Source organism: Agelaius tricolor, unplaced genomic scaffold, assembly GCF_023055355.1.
Source record: "Agelaius tricolor isolate 1412-34295 unplaced genomic scaffold, bAgeTri1.0.p SCAF_13, whole genome shotgun sequence".
In the NCBI taxonomy this organism is placed as follows: domain Eukaryota; kingdom Metazoa; phylum Chordata; class Aves; order Passeriformes; family Icteridae; genus Agelaius; species Agelaius tricolor.
Window position 1 is genome coordinate 21,642,919 of NW_027269273.1, and position 17,562 is coordinate 21,660,480.

Genomic DNA, 17,562 nt, shown 5'->3' on the forward strand with positions numbered 1-17,562 from the left:
CGTGCCCGGAGCGCCGGGAGCGCTGGGAGCTGTAGTCCTGCTGTAGTCCCGCCGCGGTGCCGCCGCAGTCCTGCCGCCGCTGGGAGCTGTAGTCCCGCCGCCGGCGCGGGTTTAAAGGTCCGGCGGGGCGCTCCCCCTGCCCTGCCCATGTCTCTCCTCGCCGCCGCCGTCGCGCAGTCGCTGCCCGGCTCCGCGCGCGGGGCAGGTACGGGAGCGCGGCGGGGTGACCGAGCGGGGTCTGCGGGGGGAGGTCCGCGCCCGGCGGCTGCCGCCCCTCCTGCCGCCCCCCGCTGCCGGCCGGGACCGCTCACGGGTGGAGGGAGGGAGGGAGGGAAGGAAGGAGGGAGAGGCTGGGCCGTCTGCTCTGCCCCCTCCCCGCTCCCGCAGGGACCCTCTCGGGCAGGAGCATCTCCCCTTCTCTCCCCTGCCGAACAGGTGCAGGCGGCCCCCGCCTCTGCTCGGCCGCCGGGCCCCGACCTGCCCTCAGGGCGGAGGGACCCTGCCCGGTGCCAGCCCCGACCGGGCTGCCCAGAAAGGCGGTGGCTGGAACGGCGGAAGGGAAATGAATCCGTTTCAGTGGTGGTGTTGTCGATGACAAGGACAGGCGCCCTTGTAAGTGGCACTTGGTGCTCGATGGAGGCCCGGTGACCACTGGTTTCTATGTGCAAGTGGGGTGAGGGATGGCGCGGCCGGTGGTAATGGCAAAGCTCTTTTTTGTTGGTGTGCTTCTAGATGGGAAAAAAAAAATCCTTCTAAGGTGCTTTTGGAGTTTTTTGTATGTTAGGAAGTCAACTTAGAGCATCACAATCTGGAAAAGTGGAAATTTAGAAGCTGAAGAGCCTTTCTAGAGCAAAGAGGTGGATAGTATCTGGAAAGAAGTTGCCTTTCCAATTACCTGTTTGTCTCCTGCCTTCACGTCGTGCTCCCGAAGCAAGGGCAATAGCCTGTTTTTCAGACATGACAGATTCTTGGAAAGATTAGTTAGTAAAAATCAACTTTTCATTTTCCTTTTCATGTTATATTTTTAAAGAATAGTGCTTATTTGCCATATGAAACTAGTTCCTCTACCTTGTGTAAATTACCCTGCAGTTGCTGTTCAAGGTTGTAATTTACAGGGCCAAGCCTGGGGTGCAGCTGTGCAGCTGCATCAACCTAGAGCTGCTCTTGGCTGAGATCAAGCTTTTGCATGTATGTGACAACAGACATCAGGTGGAATAGGAAAGCAAGTTTAGGGAATATACTGGATTCTTTGACTGTGCTGCCTTAGCTAGAGACAAATCACTTGGGTTTTGAGAGTCATTGGGGAAAGAAAAGTGTTGTCAAAATGTGTGTATAGTACTTGGACTTGTAAGCAGTATTATGTGCATAATAGTAAAGGTGTTTCTTTTCTAATTGCTACAAATATCATAAAGAGGAATACTGGAGTATTTACAGAGTTGTAAATGTTCCTTACAAGAGTTATAGAAACAGATAGGAAGAAGGCATCGACATCCTCTCCCAGAAAATGTATTTTGCTCTTATTCTTGGGACCATAAAATTCAGTGTGGCTCCCACTGCTGAGGAGTGTTGGATGTACAGTGGCCTGAGTAAACCACATGGGCATGACCTCCTGGAAGAGATCCTAATACACACTGTCCCAATTACAGCTGTCTGTGGCATGTAAGAGCAATATTGAATATCAAGACTTTCTGGTTCCTATTCTTGGTCTGGACTAAGCTCAATGCCTATTGGCCAGTACATTGAGCAGCTAGGCTAGCCTAGCTTAGGTTTTTTATATTTATTCTCAAGTGTTACAAATGGAAAGAAGGAAGCCGGTTTTATTTCTAGGAGTATGTGGTTTGTGCAGTTTCTGTATTTTTGCTTTGGTGTTGAAAGGATATGCTGGTTGCCTGCCATTTATGATAAAGGTCATAGTGGCTAATAATAGCTGTGAGGAATATTTACCTGGAGAAATGGAACTAGAACCCAGGATCACTTGGCTACCATTTGAGGCTATAGAACTCAAAAGGTGGCTAACTTGCTCTACCACTGGCAAATGAAGGTATGACAAGACTGGAATGGACAAAACTTGAATATCAGATCAAATAGTGAACACTTGGTAGGTTTGGATTTTTTTAATTTTATTTTAATTTTTTTCCAAACATGAAAAATAAAAACGTACTAGGATACATAAAAGCATGATTGGACAAGCTTTAGTGGTTTCAAACTAAAGGATGGTAGATTTAGATTGAACATAAGGAACACATCTTTTACTATGAGGGTGGTAAAGCACTGGGACAGGTTGTCCAAAGAGAGGGTGGATTCCTTGTGCCTGGAAACATTTAAGGTCAGGTTAAGCAATCTGATCTGGTTGAAGACATCCCTCATTGCAGGGAGGTTGGACTAGAGGAGCTTTGAAGGTCCCTTACAACCCAAAGCATTCTATAGTGGTAGACCCCTTACCATCCCATAAATAGCTTAAAGATTCTGAAATCCGAAAACCGATTGTGGAAACTGCTGGCCAGCTTGGGGTATATGTTCTTTTTCTGCTCCTTCCAGAATCAAAGTGTGATCCCAAAATACATATATAACTAACTGGTTTTAAATTTGTCAAAAACCACTTCCTTATTCCTAGACAGAGCAAGAATTGTCATTTTATCCTTCTCTATTCTCCTTAACAAGACTGGATATGCAGCTGCTCTATTTAAATGCTTGCTTTATTCTCCCTACAATCTCTTCCTTCACTCTCCCCACTCTCTCTCATCCCCCTTTTCTCTTTTTTCTTTTTTTTTTTCTTTTTGTTCTTTATGCTTCCTTCTTTGCATTGGCAATTCCACTGTAAATCTCAGATTGCCTCTTGCATTTTGTTTTCATTTTTCAACTATTGCTTCCTATATCATCCCTTAATAGATTCTTCTTTGTTTCTTCCTTCCATTTCTCTGATGTTCGCTGCACTCTGCCTCACTCTGTCATCTCTTACCTGCACCTGGCAGTGAGTGGCTGCATTTGAGCCGAGGGAACTCTCCTGGGAGCAGGCTGTGTTTGGCCAGTGCAGAGTGAGGGAAAGTGGCTGCTCTTCCTGGAGCTTTGCCAGGGCTCAGCTCCCAGACACTGACTGGAGGTAGCAGCCATTTTAAGTAAATTAAGTAAAACTGCGCAGTTGAAGGCAAGTACAGAACTTCATGAAAATTACCAAATATAAGCTATTTAGGGCTCAAAATAGAGTCCTAAAATTGGCTATTGGATTTACTACAAAATATAAACTTTTAAAAATACGAAATGGTTTGATAACAAATTTATACAGATTTAAGCTTAGTAAAGAAGTTGACAAGCAAGTACTGAAAGAATGACATGGAAGTAGATTAAATATGTATGTATATATGACTGTTCCAGGGAGGCCTGGAAAAGAGGACAAATATGGTAGGAGCTGTACCTTAATATAGTTCTTCTGACCTGGCAGTATTAAAACTGTGGAAATTATTCGCTGTTTACAACAAAACGAAGTAATCTGGCAATATAGGAATATTCTATTTTGGCAAATCTAAATGTTATCTGCTATGATAGTAATATGTAAAACTAGTTAGGGCCTTTTTCAAGTAGCCCTCAAGCAGTCTAAAGTGAAACTAATATAAGTCAAAAACATGTTTCTACAATAAAACTTGGGGTTTTTTCAGTACTGTAACACTTCATTTTAACGTTCAAGCTAGTTGGAATAGTCACTTTCTCTCAAAAAGACTAGCATGGTTTGTTAGTCACAGGAGGCTTAAAGAGGCTTAAATTGCTTCATAATGAATTGCTTAAAATAAAAATACACCTTATACAATGTTAATTGAATTAGCTTGGCTTATTTTGGGCCTTTCTTCTATTTGTTTCTTTGGAACTGGCCCAGGTCAAGTAGTTCATATACCAGATTGAATTAAGCTCCTGTGTTCTGATTCAGCTGTCGTTACTATCTTTTAACTTCCAGTTATGAGGGAGTTGGTTGCTAGAAACAAAAAAAAAAATTGTTTTCTTCTAGTGGCTAGTTGATCAAAAACTGTCTTTATATCTTGATTTTCTTTGGTTCTGGAGTGCTTTTCCTTATCCTAATGATTGATCTATCAAGTGAAACTGTCTCCTGGGAAGAACCGACAGAAACAGTGCAGTCCCTTGCATGCAGATCCTCAAATGATCTGAAAAGCAATAACCCACAAGTAAATAGGGACATAAAGGAGGGGCATAGAATGCCTAGAGCCAGCCCTGTGAGAGGTGGGACAGTTCATAGGGTTAAGTGTTTTCTATTGCTGTAAGAAAACAGTTTTGCTGCCTTTAATGATTCAGAGTAGCACAAACAGGTTAGAGCAAGTGTTGAGAAACTCTTAATTACAGAGTTGATTTAGGGCAGGCAGACCATCCAGTCCAACATAAACAGAGTGCAGAAAGCAGAGATGTAAGTGTTAGAACAACTCACTTTCAACTGCCCTAATTTATCTTCCTCAGCTTTAGTCATTGCTCTTTCATGCACAAAGCTGTGCATATTTCATCCTTGGAAAATCAGCCTGCACTTTTATTAAACTCTGTTATTTTCACACTTCTGATTTCAACGATGTATTTCCTTATGAACATTACTATTTGGTCTGAATAATTAATATTATGAATTACCCAGAATAAATATGCAGAATAATTCATGGACTAGTGCAAAATGGAGCACCAAGTGCCAGTGAATGAAATTATGAAAATTTTACCCAACGTACATTAATGATCACTATATTAATATGTTATGAGAGAAACTCCTGTCAGGCTGTGTATTGATGTGAATGCTGGAGATATGTAGATAGTAGTGAAAGGGAGGGAGGTGAAGTGTGGCACCACCATGTACAGAATAGATGGAATGGGAATATTAAATAGTGACATTCACACCTTGATTTTCTTCTGAGCAGTTGCTTTTTTTCTTTTTTTTTTTTTTTGGTGGAATTTTCAGTGTAGTAACCACTCAGTAAGAAAAAGTTGTAACTTGAAAATTGGAAACTATTCAAATAGTACAACTTCTCACCTATGTACTGATTTTCATTTCTTTTTAAATTTTCATACTTGACCTATTTGTGTTTGAGTTTCAGAATATATTTAGAAATTATATTATGACACATGATTATTTAATTTCAGCTAAGCAATGTGGCACAATTTCCTTTGTAATAGCTGTTAACTTTATAGCTGGTGTGAGCTTATAATTAATTTCTTATGCTAGGAGTTTGTAAGGGAAGTGTGGAAATACTGGAACTATTTATTTGTCTAGCAGTTGTTCTGAATAGGTGGCTATTTGATCTGGGCACCTAAATCAGACTGTTTAAAAGCTCATATTTAGTTAGTCACTTTCAGCACAGTCTGTCACATATTTCCTCAGAGCTGATGATTCAGATTGCAGCAGTTTTCCCTGGGAAGAGGGAGTGTGCACATATTTTTTCCTTCCTTTCGAGCTCTCCTCCTTTCAGGAAGCAGCAGTGAAATGCTGTCCATGGGTAAGACTTCAAGCCCCATGATTCCTTGGGAGAGCATGCGCTGAAAGCTTCCAGTTGTCAAAGTGCTCATGCCAGACTGGTCGACTATTTGACATATACCAAACCTGAAAGAAGAAAATAAATATACTGTCCTTTTGTTGACCTTTAAATACAGAAAATCCAAAGGTAACTGTTCCTTAACCATTTCTGTGTTGGCTGTGTGGGTTTCTGCATGCAAATGGATCTGGTATTGCCATGGGGATAGAGATTTCCTGTACTGGATTGTGAATTTGTACAAATACTTACACCAAATAATCAAGAGTACTGCATACCAGTCCCACATTAGACAGTGGCTGGCCTGTCTGTCAAAGCCACTTATTAACCAGTAGTTTTTTCATTTGCATTGGCTTCATTCATTAAAGGAAGGTCTTGACCTTGACAAGAGGGTTGAACGGTGCAGTGATTTTTGCCTTTAAAAAGCACTGTGGAAGGGAATATGAATCACAGTCCTTAGGATAAAGTTCAAAACCAGCTAGCTAAGTCAAGGTACACATTTGAAGCAACTGCAGTATTAGCCACTATAGATAACCTGGTGACTAACTAATTTAAATATAACTTTATTGACGACAGAATTTTAACATTTCAGCTGCTATGTTTTTCTCTCTAAATGTATTTTTATACTGATAGGTCAGACCCGGGGGAGAGGGATACACATAATCCTTTTCTCCCTCTGATGTGGAGTCATCAGTAGTTTTATGTAGCCTTAGCAGTAATAGCGATGTGGGTAGAAGTGAAGCTAATGGAAAGTTACACAGACAGAGCTTGGTATATTGTGCTTTACTGCAGTATTGCTTTAAAATGCCTTGCAAGGTTTTCTGCACTCCCAGCAGCAGCAGCAGCAGCATCGCTGCCTGGAACAGATGCAATGGTTTACCCCATTCTTAGGAGCTTAATGTTGTCTCACAGCATGGTCTGCTCAGGAAGCCTTGCTGCTTGCTTTACATACTGAACTGGTAAATCAGGGGCAGCATTAGCAGTAACTTACTAGATACCAGAAACCCCTCCTGGAATTCATTTAACTAAAATGTGTGTGTATGCCTCAGAAGATATTTAAAGGAAAGAACAAAAAATGTAAGATACACCTGGACCAGATGTCAGAAAGGACAGTTTCACACTTTGCCACCTTTCTTAAACAATTAATTGATTTGGCTTTACATTGTTACATTTCAAATACAATCCTAAAAAATGCAGTCTTAGGCATGTAAATGTCATATGATTAACTCAATAGCAATGCAGTTAGATATTCAGCGATGGCCATCTTTGGCATAGTTAATTAATGTAAGTGATTTGGGGCTCATTTAAAATACTTTTGAGATTTAGAATTATCTCCTCAATTGACTAAAAGCCTGCAAAATGTGGAGGTTCCTGTTGTGATTTCATACAATTGCTGTTCATTGATGTCTGTATTGTATTAGTACTATTGGGTCTCAAAATCATTACAAAATGATATGATCTGCCCTGTTTCATATGGAACACCTTTTCTAGCAGATATAAGCCTCAACCATTCCACATACATTTCCTTTCTGAAGTTTAAACTTATGGAGTGATTTAGCAAATAATTTGCATCACTAGTCTTTGTTTTGTGCATATAAAGATGATTTTTCAAATCATCTTTATATGCAAATCATCTTTTTCAAATGCAGCATGTCTATATTGTAAATATTTCGATTTTCCCTGGTTTTATATTTCATTTGAAAGCATTACAAATATCATGGTCTAATAATACCTCCCCGATCTGCTGATTTTGACCTTAGGGTTTGCTAATGGAGAAATCACGGATGATTTCATATGTATGTGTATAAATAGAGCTGCTATGTATATAAATAGAGCGAGTAGATAGCTATACCTTCAAGTGAAGGACCGCTTTGATGTAAAATAGCGTTTTACGCGGAGAGATCGTAAGGTCACCGAAGGCAAATGTGACACCCATCGGTGGCTTTGTACGCGGAGTGTCCCCGCCCCCGGCCCCCCTTCCCGGCCGTGCCATCGCCTGCGCTGCCCGGAGCCGGCGCGGGGACGGGCAGGAAGCGATTGTGCAGCGAGCGAGGAGCCGCTCCCGTATCAGCCAGCGTCCCTGTGCGCCTCGGCTCTGATAAACCCCAATCACTGCGAGCTTGCTCGGTAATTAAGGAAAATCAGTACCCGGCTCCTTTAAAGGTCCCCTAATAGAAAAGGGGGTGGAGAAGAGCGACGACTGGTGTCTTTTTAACCTTGCTGAAGGACGCAGCAGTATTTATTGACGTATGCAAATAACCAGGGGGAGGAGGTGGAGGAGGAGGGTGCTTGGAAAAACAGGAACCAGAATCAGTTTCTCATTGCAGGGTGAGAGCTCTGAGTTCCGGTGTAAGAGAAAAGAGACGTGGCGAAATTGCTGTATATCTCTGCCCTATAAGCACATCTCTCATTTAGACTGAAGGGAAACAAGGCATCAAAAAGGGTGAAGCATCTTAAAAAATATTTTAAGGGCAATCTAGCACGATCAAAGGTTACATATTCCTAAATGGGGGAGGGGGAAGATTACGGGTTTGCCTTGCAATATGCTGTAGCATAGTACTAGCAATAGGACGAGATTTTTGGCTGGCAAATGATTAAAACAGACTGGCTTGTGGTATGAATGACAATGTTAATAATCTGTCTTTGTGGTTTTTTCCCCTACTGTTTCAGCTGTGCAAACCATGCAGGATGATTTACTGATGGACAAAAGCAAAGCCCAGCCCCAGCAGCAGCGGCAGCAGCAGCAGCAGCAAGATCCAAACTCAGCAGAAGCCCCCTCTACACCCATCTCGTCGGAGACACCTAAACCAGAAGACAACAGTTCAGTGACTAGTATCGGCACATCGGCTCCTTCCCAAAATAGCAAGGAGAAGATGCAGATGGAGTCTCCCATTTTGCCTGGCTTGAGCTTTCACCAGCCTCAACAAGAACCTGCAGCCGGCACCTCCTTGTCTCCCTCGTTTGGCAGCACCTGGTCTACGGGGACCACAAACACGGTGGATGATAGCTTTTTCCAAGGGATTACTCCAGTCAATGGGACAATGCTTTTCCAGAATTTTCCACACCATGTCAACCCTGTATTTGGTGGCACTTTCTCACCTCAGATTGGCCTAGCTCAGACTCAACACCACCAACATCAGCAGCAGCAGCAGCAAGCTCAGCAGCAGCAGCAGCAGCGGAGGTCACCTGTGAGTCCTAACCAGGCACCTTTCGCCCAGAGAAATGCTGCTTACAGCCATCAGCCCATCATGACCAGCAAACCGTCTTCCTCCTCTGCCTCTTCTTCTTCCTCCTCCAGCTGGAATAACCATCAAAACGCGGCTTGGAGTACACCTTCCAACCCTTGGGGTGGGCTGCAGGCTGGTAGGGACCCTCGAAGGGCAGTTGGAGTGGGGGTTGGCGTGGGAGTGGGAGTCGGCGTGCCCTCCCCCCTCAATCCCATTTCACCCCTTAAAAAACCCTTCTCCAGCAATGTCATTGCCCCTCCGAAGTTCCCACGGGCTGCACCCTTAACCCCCAAATCCTGGATGGAAGACAACGCGTTCAGGACGGACAATGGCAACAATCTGTTGCCTTTTCAGGTAAATGACTACATGCACCTTCTGCAGATGACAGCTATCACAGATTTCTGTTTTTTATAGGGCTGTGTTTCGTGTTACTGCTCTGAATGGCATCTCCATAACTCATATTTTCACCAAATAGTCACCTTACGTGAAAGAAGTGGGGTTGAACCTAGGGGCTGCATACACAAAGATTTCCAATTCTAGCTTAAGGTTTAAAATCTTGTTTTTCTTGTAATTTATTGTTAAATGTGGCATATGGGGGGTTTTGTTGTTGTTTTTTGCTCTTTTTTTAGCATCTGAAAGGTAGTAGCCTTCACGAAAACAGGCTCAGCAGACTACGCTCCTTGGTGCTGTGTTAGAATTTTTTTTCCTATTCTCCCATATGTGAGCAAACTGAGATGTTGAAATTGCTGGTTCAGTTTTCTAACTGGGCTGTTAATTTTAACCAAAGATGCTTCTTGACCTGAAATTCAGTTAATGATTTTATCACCATTGCAATAACTAATTGTCCTTATGTTGTGGTGGGATTTAACAGGGAGCCTGCTCACATAAGGCATCCATATGAAAAGCTGTGTACATCCAACACGTCCACCCTGCTGTTAGATTCACAGTGGACGTTTTGAATCCATCTCGAAGCAGCGTGGGTGTGTATGGAAAGAGTGGCGTATCTGTCCTTTGCAGTAAGGAAATGCCTAATACAATTGACATGATTTAGAAATGGCAGGAAAGTATTGTATAAAATAAACCATTTTATGCTGTTCAGAATATTTGCAGAGAAAAGAGACAATAGGACACGACCTTCAGAGCCATATTGCAATGGAGTCTATTTACTAGCTACATAGCTCTGAAATATTTAAAGCTGCAGTGCCCTTCACTGTTTTTTTTTTAAATCTATGACGACAAAGCAGATCAATTGCAGCTGAAACTGGGCCAAATGGAAGATTTGCAATTTTAATGCAGAATGAAACCTGTCATGGTGTGAAATCCATTTTAAGTTGAAAAAAAGCAGAGCTTGCACTTGCAGTTCTATCTATACTAGGTGAAGTGAATCTCAGACCTTTTCTAGGTTAGCTGTTTTGGTGGCCGACAAGTCAAAATTTTCTGCTTTGAAATACAGTTAAATCATTCATATAGGCTTGCTCTTTAGGTAGTTGTTTTCTCAAGAAAGTATGACCTCTCAAACATCTTTAACTTATCAGTTTGGTAAGAATAGCATTTAGATTGACACTTTAGTTTTAGAAACACAGTGAAAAAAAGAAATCAAACCAATGCATCCCCACCCCCATTATTTTAGGAGACTGTTGAAGTAAAATATATGCACTTTCCAGTCCTATTCAAAGAGGACATCTTATAGTCAGCCCTGAAATTTCATTTTGCTGCTTCATTCTGTTTAAAGGGAGAGTTGCAATTTTTTTATTGGCTGCCCTAAATGAAGGTGGGGTGGCTTCTGGTGAGCTGCTGGTTAATGTCTCTGAAGCACTGAAGGCTGGAGGAAGATTACACTTTAGACACAATATGCCTGCTGTAAATACTATGTTGCACAGCACCACAAAAGCTAATAGCTCCCAGTCGTTTTTTAGGAGTGGGAAATGTGTTTCAATTTACAAGTATTCTGAATTGTCTACATGCAAGACATTACAAATCTTGGTATATTTCAATTAGTAGTGAAAACAACAGTAAATGGTCTTATTTCTGTGGTTTGGTTAGTGAGATACATCTTTAATGAATACAGAACTTTATTATTGTGACTGTAAATTGTCACAAACTGGCAGATATTTACTCAACACAAGGAAAAAATAGCTAACTGCTTTTAAAGAAAAGTTCTTTTGATTTTGAAATTAAGGTTTAAAAAAACCTAAAGTATTAGCCAATATGTAAATTGGAAACTTGTTTTCTTCTCTGTGGATTTAACCTGGTATTTTCATGTTCAACTGAAAGCAAATGCGTAGGCTATTCTCAGCACCAGCTGGTATAACAGTCTGATTTCAGAGATTCAGAACACTTGTATTTTTTTTTCCTATTAGGCTCATTTTTTTTTTAATACAAGCTGCTGAATTTTGCTTATTAAAAATTGTAATCTGGGTTACTGTTGATTGCTGCTTTACTTAACGAAATGCCAAAGACATCTTGAAACCATATTATTGGTAGGAGGCACTGTTTAGTTGCACAGATAAAAATGAAATTCAAATTAATCTAAGAGTTTAATATTTGCTGCCAAGGTTCTGGTTGTCTTTTTCCTTCTTTCCCCCACCCCTAAATTGGGCAATATGTTGACACAGTAGGTTCTGCTTGTCAGCACTATCAAGTAGTTCTGGCAGGTTTATCCTTTTACATCTGCCACCCTCCATAACTGTGTGGTTTTGAGCAACTTTAGAAATACCTTCCAGTAAACTTCCTAGCAACACACTTATGCACATTAGCAAGTTCTTTGTGTTAACCTGTTATGTTAGGATTATTAGGCTTTCTAAGAAAGAAGAAAACTACTAATATGTTCACTGTTTGAAATAACATCAGGGAGAGCCGTTTTGTAGTTCAGGTCTTTGCAGTCATCACAAATTTTGATCAGAAAAGATCTGTAACTGGGATTTGTGTTCTGAGTCTGTAATATTTGAAAATAGTTGATACTCAGCTATTGATATATCTTGTTCTAGGAAAAAAATGTTCAATTTGAAAATATTTCTCTTAAGACATGTATATAAAGCAATATGCTACATATTTTCATCCCTTAATTTGAGTAATTCTGTAGTGCTTCTTGTATGTCAAAACCAATTGGTATCTGTCCCAAGGAGTTGTGCTGCAGAACATATCAGAAGATTTAAAATACGACTTGGTAGGAACTCTGCTGGTGCTTGCCTTGTGATTGGTGTGGAAAGGCCACTAAAAATACTTTGAGGGAGACTACATTCATGCACTTACTGGGAAAAATCAATTGCAATGTATATATTTAAAAAATGGAGATACAAAGCTGCTAGTTGAAAGGTGAAAAAGTGATCAGTCTGGAATGAAATGTAATGTAGCAAGTAAGAGTTGGAGACGAGATCATAGGAGCAGGTGTGGAACTAGGCCAGAGAGGAAATACAAAAACATGGCCAGTTGGTTCTCCTGAATATTTTTTGGCTTCTGAGTGGTTGAGGTGAGGGTCTCTGGCTGTCGTGTGGCAAGCAGTGGTGCTGTGCTGTGGTGTGAGGGGATCCTCAGCTCTGGCACCTGAGGCTGGCACTGACTGATCATCCCGGGGACGCCGTTCTCCCGGCACTGGCTCAGCTCCATTTTCCAGCAGAGTCCTGGGGCTTGTGCAGAACTGTTGGCATCTCCTGCTTCTCTTACCCCTCTCTTCTCTCAGGTAAATGGTCTATTTCTTTTGGCTTTTGGCCATGTGAAGATATTGGGACACAGCTTGTGGGGTTAGGAGGATTGATAGAGCCTGAAATAGACCCTTGGAGGCAAGGATAAGAAATTCTCTTTGCAGGGAAGATAGAGAAGGAATTAAATGTTTGCAGACCAGTATTCTAATTATGTATGTCTACCTTGTGGATTTTTAATTATAGCAACACTGTAACAATTTTGCAGAAACTGTGCTGAGTTTTGCTGTTTTCCAAGTAATGTTCTTTAGGGAAAAAAAAATGTATTGCAGTTTGTGCTCTGAAGATTCTGGCATGCATCAAACCATTCTTGGCAGCTTTACTGATAAATATTTCTCTAGCAGAAATAAAAAAGGTGGTGTTTATTGTGTATAAAGATAGTTTTAACATGCTATCTTTTGCAGGGAGACTGAGAGAGGATTTTTGGGCAAGTGTTTTGTTGTGGTGGTTTTTTCTTCGTTGTTTTCCATTTTGAATTAATCTAGACCAGATAAAATTATAAGCTAAATTTAGGAATTTTATATAATTTCAATATTTCGTACTTAAACAAAATGCCAATTCTAACATGCAGTGAGTGTGTGTTTAAATATAAGTGCATATATCTGTATAAAAGTAGAGTTCAAGTATTGGAACGTTCATGAGTGTAACAATTAAAGTTCTGTGTTTATGAGTAAAGGAGTTTTACTGGCTGATACAATCTGGTGACTAATTTTAAAAATCTTTTTTAAATCTAGAGGGTTTCTTTTCAGTCAGAAATAGTTGAATGCAACTATGTAATAAGTATATTTAAAGATTAATTTTTAAAACACTGTATTTCTTTAGTCTAAATTTCATTCTGGGCTCTAACTTCTTGGCATGGTAAATGTCTGCATGTTCAAATTAACTAAAACGTAGTAACAGTACAAAAAAACCCCCACATGACTGTTTTATATTCAAAGTATGATGATTAAGCACTAATTGCTTATTGATCAGAGTTTTGATTTTTAAGTAATCAATCATAGTTAATCTGTCAGAGTTAGTGAAGGTAGAGCAAAGGTCTGAGTTCAGTAGGGAGCTGATGTTCTGACCAACTCTGTACATAGACAGGACTTCCTTAAAAACATTAAAGGTACTAATATCAAACACTGAATGAACAATTCTGTCTTAAAAATTTGATAGAGGATTTATCTGTCTTTGAGAGGAACAGTAAAAGGGAAGGAGAAGAGCATGGAGTTAATTTTGCTATTTCACTCCCTGGATCATCTCTCCTAGTTTTCATCTCTTTGCCTAGACTGCTTTTGTGAATGGAATGTAAGAGGAAGAGAGACCTGGAAAAGTCGTGTTTTCAGGTTCCAGTGGTTCTTCAAGGAAAAAAAAGAGTTTGCTGAGTGAATGATGAATATTTCCATTTGTTAGCAGTTGGTAAAATAGCTCTCCTTTCATGAAGGTCACTCAGGAGTAATTTCTAGCAGACCTATACTAAGGGGAAGCTAAAATATAGCACTGTTTAGTTTAAAGTTCAAAAGTGATCTTACCTGAAACAGAACACATCTGAATCTTGCTTCTATTCTAGACTTCACAGTTTTTGGGCTATTGTGATGTCTTATATGTTCTGTACCTAAATTTAGGGTAGCACTGCCATGTTCTGTTTCATTATTTTTTTAAATCCAATTTTTCCATGTTTCACAAAAGCATTGCTTTTAAGCAGTTGTTAGAATGCTGCACATGCTGGTACTAAGCAGTTGTCTCAGTAGTTAGAAGAATGTAACATTTTTGTATATAGAATTAGATCTTCATTTGTGTAATCATTTTATTATTATGTGTAAATTTTAGAATTTTAAAAATGCAAGTTGTGAAAAGTCACAGAAACTTTGCTTGTGTTTGTTCAGACTTGGTCAACATTTTAATTTCCTTAAGTTTCAGTTACATGATTCTGTTTTTTCCTATAAGCTATGAGTAGATTTGTAAATCACAATTAATTGATGTCTTCCTTTTCCTCTTTGTTGTGGAAAAGTTGCTTTGTCCCTTTATTGCATGTTTCTCAAGCTTATTCCAGAGATACATTTGTCAATTTTTCTAGGATCATCTAGGAGAGAAGCACTGTGCCAGTCAGGGTAGATACTGATCTGCTTTGTCACAACAGTGTTAGAAGGGATGATGTCAAGTCCATTCTACAGAGGTAAATAAGGTGCACAGAGTTTGGGAAATTAATTTTCTTCTCATGCTCAATCTGAGAAGACTAAAAAAATCATATGTTTTTTCTGAAATATTTAGAAAATAGGTCTTTGAACACAGAACATCCACTGCAGTCTCTTAAGTTTGCTGTTTGTGTGAATCTCAAGTTAGGCATGAAAAATTGAAGACAACAAATTGGTTCCCGTGAAAATATTCAGTTCACGCTACATAGCAAATACTCAGGAATTAAGAATTTTTCATCAGGGAAGAGAAAAGAAGCAAAATATTTAATTGCTTTGATACCAACTTTTCCTTCAACTGTGTATGTTTTTCTCTGTGAATATTCAAGATTCTGGAGAATTACTCCTGCTCTTCCTAATTATTTTTTTCTGTTTGTGAGAATTTGAAACAGTTTTCTTTTAAATTCCTGGAGTCTAAATAAACTACTTAAGCAAAACCACAGATTCTGTTGCATGTTAGAATGATAAACTTCACATGATTCATCACCCAAGTTAAGAAGCTTTTGATCAACTCTATAGTTCTTTGTTCTTGGTTTAACAAAGTTAATGAAAATTATGTGTACAGAGCACTGTCAATAGTTTTCAGTGGGCACGGCCCATTTTCTTTGTTTTATCCACCCTTGAATTGTTCAGCTGTTTTCAAGCATCTATTTCTTCCTGTTCCTGAATTTTGATTATTTTTTTCAACGAGGCTTCTCATTTGAGTTGGCCTCCCCTATTCCATTTTCTGTGTCAAAGCTTCAGGTTACAGTGGAAAGCCCAATAAATCCCTGTAGTTGTGTTCACTTAGTCCTGTGCAAAATTAAGAGCATGAGGGGTTTTAAAAGTAGGTTTAATCAAATTCAAGGAGAATGAAATTTTCAGAAATACTGGCTAGAAGTTCTGAATTCTAGAAATTTAGACATTTTAACCAAGTGATAACTTAGTCTGAACATGCAGAACTGATTTTCTTTCCAAATGCCCAAACTGAGCTTTGAAAATGTATGACTTGGGATGGATTTTCACACAGATTGACAAAGAACCACTTCTGACATGGATGAGAAAAGCATTCCTTATGGCTTTTTCATGGACTTTTTATATATGATTTTGTTTTATGTCATAGTCATAAATGGATTTTCTTGTGAAATTCACCTTTCCGATGTAGAATTATTGTGAAGGTGCTCAGCTTAAAAAGATTCATCCTAAAAAGTTATTTTTGGCAACACTGTAGGCAACTTAAAGCTGATCATTTAATGAGAAATGTCAGACAACAAAGAAATTCACCCACCAAAGCTCTCTGGGTTTTATTCTCTGACTGAGGCTCTTTTTTCCAAGTAAAACTCATTTCCTAAAGAAAGTCTTTGGAATTGTAGCTTCTTCTCAAAATTGCTGAAATAAATAGAGCAAACATTTTGTTTTAAAACACTTGAGGGGTTAAATGTTGTTTTGGATTAAATGAAAATTTCCTAATTCCTTGTTGAAAGTTGCTGCTTCATTCTGCTTTGTGAAAGAGATGAGTTTAAAGCATTAATGAATTAACATGGTGGTAGCTAATGTTACTCCCATTTACTGCATTTGTAAAGGGTTAACAAATTATTTATGTATTAACTGATTGTTAGCATGTTAACAGATGGCTTATAAGCAAATCTAATGTCATCTATTGATGTGCTTAGCAAATGTTAAGGTGTGTAATAACCAAGTGTGTAAAATGTTTATAGCACTCTTTGTGGGTTTGAAATTTTTTTTAACTACTTATAAAGATAACTTCTAGTTTTGAATCATGATGCCCACAACAGTCTGACCTAATTATTTCACCTCACTAAAGAATTCTCTTGCTCATGTATTCTCTCCAGGATCATATTGTTTCTTCCTGTGACAATAGAAAAAAAATAGAGAACAGTGAGACCTCTGACAGTAACTGAAAGGGTTTTTCTTAAAACTCACAAAGCCTGAAGTAGCAGCTGACTGTGTAGCAGGAAGACTAAGAAAGAACAAGAGAGTAGAGAAAACAAAAGTCGGGAACAAGAAAAAGTAGGACTTTTATAGTACAGAATGGAAGGGGAGCTGTGGCATTTTCAAATATGGCAATGCAACATGATAATATGCCCATGCACTTTCTGCAGCTGAGAATTTCTGCAAATAAAATCTTGAAAAGGTTGGACCAGATTCAACATTTAGTGGTAAGGGTCCTCAGGTGGGTGGCTCCTGCTGCTTTTGGTTGCTAGTAAGTGAAGCTGTACCTGTGATTTCTGAGTAAAAAAAATCAGCCATAATTCTCAGCAGATTTTACAGGTGATGTTTTGATGCAAGGTTCTGCAGACAGTCTCACCTCCTTTTCTAAACAGAAATACACTCTTCTGGCATGGTTTTACAAGGTAGTAGATTACTTACATAACATTTTTTCTTGCCAGGCAAGGGAGAAGTACCTGCTGTTATGTATGCCTTTCAAAACCACTTGAAAATGGATTGTCATAAATTTCACAGGTTTTTTTTTAAAGGCTTCACTTTTGTATAGGAACTGCAAAGTTTTCTTGCAAATTATTTTGCTTGCACAGTAGCTTTGTTTGAATATAAACGTGAACTGGTGAATGTCTCAAAATATAGCTCAGTCCTTGGCTCCACTGGACATGTAGAGCAAGGAGAATTAATTTAAAAGAACAAACACAATGAACAGAACTTTTTTTATGAATAGAGGCATGCACAGATTCAAAAGGCAACCATGTGAAATGCATAGTTTTTCATACAACCTACAATTTTGTTTACCTTTTCACACATAACATTTATATATGTGATTTATAATTGTCCAGAAATCAACTAAAAAACTCCTGTATTTCTATTTTCTGTGTCACTCTTACTGATTGATGAGGTCCTACTTTATGGTGAGGATTGAATTCTTGAGGTCGTGACCTTGCAGTCAGTGCTATTAAATATCAGTCTGCTTTGCTGCAGTTCTTCAGCTCTTTTTGTATGATGAGCT

General features: G+C 39.4%; 1 protein-coding gene across 9 annotated transcripts in view; it reads left to right on the forward strand.

Moving 5' to 3' along the window:
* The first annotated feature begins 22 nt into the window (after window positions 1–22).
* The window catches only part of CPEB3 (cytoplasmic polyadenylation element binding protein 3), an 80,524-nt gene continuing 62,984 nt past the window's right edge, over window positions 23–17,562 (forward strand). For 2 of the 9 annotated variants that reach the window (XM_071439151.1, XM_071439158.1), the window contains exons 1-2: window positions 7,704–7,835; window positions 8,178–9,088. In XM_071439151.1, coding sequence (XP_071295252.1) covers window positions 7,757–7,835; window positions 8,178–9,088 — 990 coding nt within the window. In that variant the 5' untranslated portion in view covers window positions 7,704–7,756. Of the gene's footprint in view, window positions 206–5,522; window positions 5,640–7,496; window positions 7,635–7,703; window positions 7,951–8,177; window positions 9,089–17,562 lie in introns of those variants that run through there. The other 7 variants (XM_071439149.1, XM_071439153.1, XM_071439152.1 and 4 more) reach the window with 6 other exon arrangements.